The sequence below is a fragment of the Ctenocephalides felis genome, unplaced genomic scaffold (genome assembly GCF_003426905.1).
Source record: "Ctenocephalides felis isolate EL2017-DRISC unplaced genomic scaffold, ASM342690v1 CF-g0.4_SCAFFOLD_03572, whole genome shotgun sequence".
NCBI classification, from domain to species: domain Eukaryota; kingdom Metazoa; phylum Arthropoda; class Insecta; order Siphonaptera; family Pulicidae; genus Ctenocephalides; species Ctenocephalides felis.
In genome coordinates this window covers 23,636,748-23,643,422 of record NW_020539726.1, presented here as the reverse complement: position 1 = coordinate 23,643,422, position 6,675 = coordinate 23,636,748, and the positions used below count along the sequence as shown (strand labels likewise).

Sequence of the window (6,675 nt, the reverse complement as noted above, 5' to 3'; positions counted from 1 at the left end):
AAATAAAAATTTGAGGCAAAGTATCGAATACAAAACCAATGAAGCCGCAAACAATATTTCTCGAAATAAAAATTTAAGGCGCAAAAACGAATACAAGACAGGCGAGGCGGCGAAAAACATTTCGAGAAACAAAAATTTGAGGCAAACTATCGAATATAAAACCAATGAAGCCGCAAACAATATTTCTCGAAATAAAACTTTGAGACAGAATCTAATTTATAAATCGAATGAACAAAACAATAACGTTCTCCGAAATAGTAGTTTACGCAGCAATGCTACATATAAATGTCAAGAACGCCATAAAAACATCCGCCGAATGCGAAACATTCGCAAGTCTAACATCTATGCCGAAAACGAACGATTAGAGAATAAATGCAGAATGAGGCACAATAGGAATGACGCAACAAAATACCAGAAAGAGTTGCAAATTAATGCAGAAAGCCAAAGTAAGAACAGAGATGTTGATATTCTGAATTTTAGAAATAAAATTTATAGCGGCTTACAACAGGAATCTAAGCGAAGTACATTGGCCAAATTGAAATTAAAATTTATTAAATTAAGGGAAGAAACGCCTTCTCATATATGTTGTTGCTGCGAAGGGCTGTTTTTTAAGCATTCAATATCAAAATTTCGTGAAGATACTGTTGTTAAAAAAAATTAGAACTGAATGCACAAAATTCTCTAACCAATGAGGCAATAGATGTGGATGAATTTATGTCGCGTATTGTCAATTTTAACTCTGGATGGATATGTTCCACGTGCGGTCTCCATGCATATCGTGGAGAAATTTATAAACTGGCAACAAGTAATGGACTGAAGTTTGAAAAGGTTCCCGAATATTTAGAACAATTGACAGATCTTGAGGAGCGCATGGTGTCGCCAGTTATAAATTTTATGCAGATCCGATCTCTGAAACCGTATGCCCTCAATCCACAACTTGGATTGAAAGGCAGCGTGGTCAACATACCCATCGAAGTGAATGAATGTTTAAAGGTTTTGCCCAGGAAATTTAGCGAAATGAAAACCATACAAGTGAAATTGAAGCGCCACCTAGACCATAAGAGCGATTACATGTTCGAGTCGGTTCGACCGAAATTCATTTGCAATGCTATTAAGTATTTAATTAACACGCCCTTGTATAAAAAGTATGAGATAACATTTAATGAAAAATATTTCGATAATTGCGAAAACTTAATGAATGAAGAAGTAAATTTTATAGTTGATAAGAGCGATGCAGTTAACGATGCTGTTTCTTTTTCAAATCAAGAGAACATCAACGAAAATTGCAATCTTGTGCCAAATATCAATGTCGATGCGCAGGCAGTTTTTGATTTGGATCAAATCAATAATGATGAAACTATGTTGATCGACAATAATGATATCACAGCGAAAGGACAAGCTGAAATGGTAAAAGTAATTGCGCCTGGCCAAAATAAATTACCTTTGCCATGGCACAAGATTGAAGATGTTGATGAACTTTGCTTCCCTAAAATTTTTGCAGGACATACTTTTTCACCAAATGTAAAATTATCATACAAGGACCGAACAAAATCTGAGATTCGACGACACGATCGTCGGTCATGCGTACCGACACGAATACTATTCATGGCAAAAGAAGTTTATGGAAATTTCGTGCTCAGCAAATCTGAACATATGTCTGAGGCGCAGAAAAGGTAACGAAGCGAGTTTCACCGTTTCGGATGTACAGAATAGAAATTTCTTAAACAGCCTGATTGAATTCGATGACGGGTATCGTCTTTTGAAAAACTTGAGATCTTCACCAGCATTTTGGCAGGACAAGAAAAAGAAACTGTTAGCTATGATCAGACAGCTTGGCAGACCGACTCTATTCCTAACACTATCTGCAGCAGAGTCACATTGGCCTGAGCTATTGAAAACGCTCATGAAATATAGTAACTTTGATAGAAGTATATCAACACGGGACGCTTATTTATTGGATCAGAACATCAAGACCAACCTAATAAGGAATGATCCCGTCAGCTGCGCCAGATACTTTGATTTCAAAGTTAATAAACTGATGTGGTTACTTAGGCAAGAAGATAGTATTTTTGGCTGCCATAAGGTTGTAGACAGCTATGAGCGTGTTGAATTTCAGCAACGTGGGAGTCCTCACGAGCATATTCTTCTATGGCTACAGAATGCACCCAATATCAGGCAGATTCTAATCAGAACAATAACTTTATAGACTTTATTGATAAATTCCTAACGTGCAAATATGATCCTGAGGACCCTTACGTGAAATTGCAAATGCATAGACATGGTCATACGTGCTATAAAGGACAAAAAGCAAAAACCTGCAGATTCAAAATACCGCATCCTGTAATGAGAAGCACTATGATATTGGAGCCACTGCAAGAAGGTGAAATATCCAAAAGGCCTTACAAGGAAATTGACAAACTGATGAACACCTTCTATGCGGAACGGAAATTTGTAAGCTTTGACGATGTTCTGCAGGAATTGGATATGTCTGAGGCAGAATATCTGTTGGCTATACGCAGTACGCTCAAACAAAGCAGATTATTTTTGAAGCGCTCCAGTATGGAAGTCGGCATTAACTCTTACAACCGCGATATTTTGCATTTGTTCGAATCGAACATAGATTTACAATTTATAATCGATGAGTATGGCGCGATAAGCTATGTTACGAATTACATCAGTAAAATCGAAGGAGGATTATCAAAGCTACTACGCGAGGCAGCCGCAGACTGTAATAACAACAATGTTAGCGTGAAAGATAAATTCCGTAAAATTACGAATTTATTCTTGAACCACAACTTGATGTCAGCACAGGAAGCGGCCTATCATGTACTTTCTCTGTCACTGTCAAAACAAAGCAGAAAAACAATATTTATCAACACCAGCCCTTCAAAGGAGCGCGTTCACATGCTGAAATCGAGCAACTGTTTAGAAAAGTTGAATGAAGATTCAACAGAGATCTTCATGGCGGACATATTTGATAGATACACCAAACGGCCAAAACACCTCGAATATATATGTTTAGCAGATTTTGCTGCGAACTACGAAGTACGCAAACTGCATAAAGCGTTCGACGAAGACAAAGGCAGTGAGGAACAAAATGAAGATAATGCAAGGCGAGGCAAATCTGCTATAATCAGATATGTTCGATACAGGGCCGATCAAGATGCTGCTAATTATTATAGAGAGAAACTTCTCCTGTTCAAGCCATGGAGGAATGAACAGACAGAAGTGGAAAATGTTGACTTTCAGACACAATACAATCGTTTCAAAAACATCATTGAGGACAATCAGGCAAAATTCTCAATTATCAGCGATGACTGCATCGATCAAATCATGCAATTGGTTGACAATGAACTTTATGCCAATCCTGACAATGATGATGCAGCGGATATGCCAGAGGGTTTTGACGTTGATATATTTCAACAAGGCGGTGTCAAAAACGATGGTGTTAGTAAAACCAAAACGCCTGTCATTAAAAGTAGATACACATGCCCAACGAGAATTTCACAAGAGGAACTGTACAAATTAATGATTTGTTTGAACGCGAAGCAAAAAGAATTTGTACTGCATATTCTTCACTGTTACAAGTTGGGCAAGTTGCCATTTCAAATATTCCTAAGTGGATCAGCCGGCGTTGGCAAAAGCACGGTTATTGAGGCAATTTATCAGCTAATTACCAACTATTTCGATGGTTTGCCAGGAGGTGATATGGACAAAATAGTTGTTCTATTATGCGCTCCCTCCGGAAAAGCAGCCTTCCTAATCAATGGTATGACGCTTCATTCCGCATTTGTTTTGCCACTAAGCAATTTGGCGTTAACTTAGTCCAGCTTTCTAGCGACTTAGTCAACACAGTTCGAGAGAAATTATCGAAAGTTCAGCTCGTGATTATCGATGAAATTTCTATGGTAGGCAGTGCCACGTTGAGCCGAATTGACACACGTCTCCGGCAAATCAAAGGCGTGAATGAACCATTTGGAGGCGTTTCAATATTGGCGGTGGGAGACTTGAACCAGTTGCCGCCTGTGAAAGATAGGCCGGTGTATCAAGTTTCTCGTCACAACGAGATGGAAGCATTTTTTGACGTCAATCCACTCTGGAATGAATTCCACTTCTATGAACTAACTGAAGTGATGAGGCAAAGAGATGATTTGTTGTTTATTAATGCTCTAAATAATCTCGCTAATGACGCATTGACCAATGAAGATCTGGCATTGATAAAGGAACGAGAGGTGAAACCGGATGATGTTCCTGAATATGCTATCAGATTGTACGGAACGAACAAAAATGTAAGCATGTACAATGAGATGAAAATTGAAAGTAACACCAATGTATTAATTGTGTCAGAAGCTGAAAATTCATTTTCGAACAATTCAGCCGAACATCTAAAGCAATCTATGAATAAACTGTTGCGAACTAGAGCTGGTGATGATTTCAGACTAGAAAATAAAATAAATTTCAAGATCAGCATAAAATACATGATTAATTACAACATAGATATCGAGGATGGACTTGTCAATGGAGCGTGCGGGATTTTGAGACTGGTGACTTTCAATGGACAAACTAATAAACCCGAAATCGTTTGGCTCGACTTTCAGATGCAACGGGTAGGAAAAAAGGCAAGATTATGTCATTACGAATACATGATAGAACATCAAATAAATACCAATTGGACACCGATTAAAAGAATGGCCATCAAGACGAATGCCAGCGATGATGAAAAATATCATGTTATTCGTAATCAATTCCCATTAGTACCTGCAGAGGCTATGACAATTCATAAAGCCCAAGGTCAAACTTATGACGCGATATGTCTAGATTTCACTAAAAAAGAGCGAAGAGATAAGTCGATGCTTTACGTTGCTTTGAGTCGAGTGAAAAAATTGAGCGGTTTATATATATTGGGCAGTTTTGATATACAACCATCTACAAGCGCAAATGATGTTACCATGAAACGTTCATTGGTCGAAATAAATCGCCTACGCGCAACCAAAACATTAAACTTATCTTATAATACATTAAAAGACGTAACATCTCCGGTATTGATATATCAGAATGTTGGTACACTAAAAAAACAAATGTCTCATATAAATGCTGATCGGTGGTTTCGCAGAGGCGATATTGTTACATTAAGCGAAACGCTAACGAAAGCTTCTGACAAAGTGGACATTGATGACACAACATTTAGTGTAGTCTACCGGTCAAATTACAATCGAAATGGACGTGGTTTATTATGTTACGCCAAAAAAAATATGAAAATCACAAAAGTCATTGCGGAAGCAGATTCGGACAATAGAGGGAGCATTGAATTGGTATTATTGTATTTAAATGAATACAATATCATAACCGGATACAAATCCCCAAATGCCCCGAAAAAAATGTTCGAAACTGTTTTTCAGAAATTTTTTCTCTATGTAAGCAACATGCTAAGGTTATTTTCATGGGTGATTTTAATTACAATATTGTAAAATCCGAGAATAAAAATATATATTTGATAAACTTTTTGCGCCAATTCAACATGCGCAGTGTATTGCCAAGCGACGCCATCACAACGAATTCGAATACGCAGATCGATATAATTTTCTCAAATTACGACAACATTCAAGGAGGCGTATATGAAACTTATTTCAGCTATCATAAGCCTATTTACGCCATTATCGATGAGAAACAATACACGACGACTGAAGAATCTCGTCCGTATACTTGCAGTGCAGTTTCTTGCGTAATAAATAATGATTATGAGACAATCCAAGCTGACCAACCAGCCTTAATTGATACGGAACATGAGAACGTCATTGACTTACATGCCAAAGTAGCTGAGCTGTTACTCGATTTGAGCACATTAGCTGCATCAATATTAGTGAAGCTAATTTTGCTACTTTGGCAAATACCATAGTTATTGAGAACATGGAATTGATTGCTGCATTGCGAGAGACGTTCGCAGTTGGCAATGTAAAGAGTGTCGATGAAATTACCGAGAATTACACTATTGAATGCAGGGGACCGTACAAATATTTCATGACATTTTTCATAGGCACCTCAACATAATAAGAACCACTGGTATTGGAAACTGCTTTTACGATGCCATATCTAGAAACATCCACGGAGATGAAAAACACTCAAAGTCTGTACGATTACTATGTGCGAATCAAATTATCACTGATGAAGAAATGCGCCTTCCGTTTGTTGAGCATGCCCGTCTTTCCAGTTGTGACCCGTCTACACAAGAGTGCGAATGCGAGGTGAAAGTGTCATGCATGCGAAACATGGATTTCAAGGGCCAGGTGAAGCTCCATGCAATGATCAGACAATGGGCATATGAAGTAACGCCTTACTACTTGGCCAGAGCGCTTCAACGTGGCATTGTCATTATTAACAATGTTGATGGTGAGGGAAACACCAGAAAGTTTCGTATTGAAACATATAGACATTCCACCGAGGAATACTATAATGCACATGCTCAATGCGAGCCATTACTTTTGTTTAATTTAAACAACGTGCATTATTCAGCCATATTGCCGTTGCATGGAATCAAGTTCAGCGATATCATTAATAATGATAATATCAAAAATATAACATTTCAAAGCATTTGTTATGTAAATGCGATGTTAGAACGATTTAATTGATTTTTCATACAGAAAAAATATACATGTCAGCTTCTCGCTTATTTTTGAC

At 37.7% G+C, this 6,675-nt stretch overlaps 2 protein-coding genes across 2 annotated transcripts in view; both read left to right on the top strand.

The window, feature by feature from the left end:
• Positions 1-379: 379 nt before the first annotated feature.
• On the top strand, positions 380-5,896 carry LOC113388245. Its single transcript, XM_026625644.1, has 6 exons — positions 380-446; positions 662-1,673; positions 1,729-2,063; positions 2,117-3,769; positions 3,826-5,320; positions 5,527-5,896. The coding sequence occupies exons 1-6, from the start codon at positions 380-382 to the stop codon at positions 5,894-5,896; spliced, it is 4,932 nt and encodes a 1,643-aa protein (XP_026481429.1).
• Positions 5,897-5,907: 11 nt separating this feature from the next.
• LOC113388244 (tubulin alpha-1 chain-like) overlaps positions 5,908-6,675 on the top strand; it is a 3,660-nt gene continuing 2,892 nt past the window's right edge. The window contains exons 1-2 of the mRNA XM_026625643.1: positions 5,908-5,952; positions 6,000-6,387. Coding sequence (XP_026481428.1) covers positions 5,908-5,952; positions 6,000-6,387 — 433 coding nt within the window. The remainder of the gene's footprint in view (positions 5,953-5,999; positions 6,388-6,675) is intronic.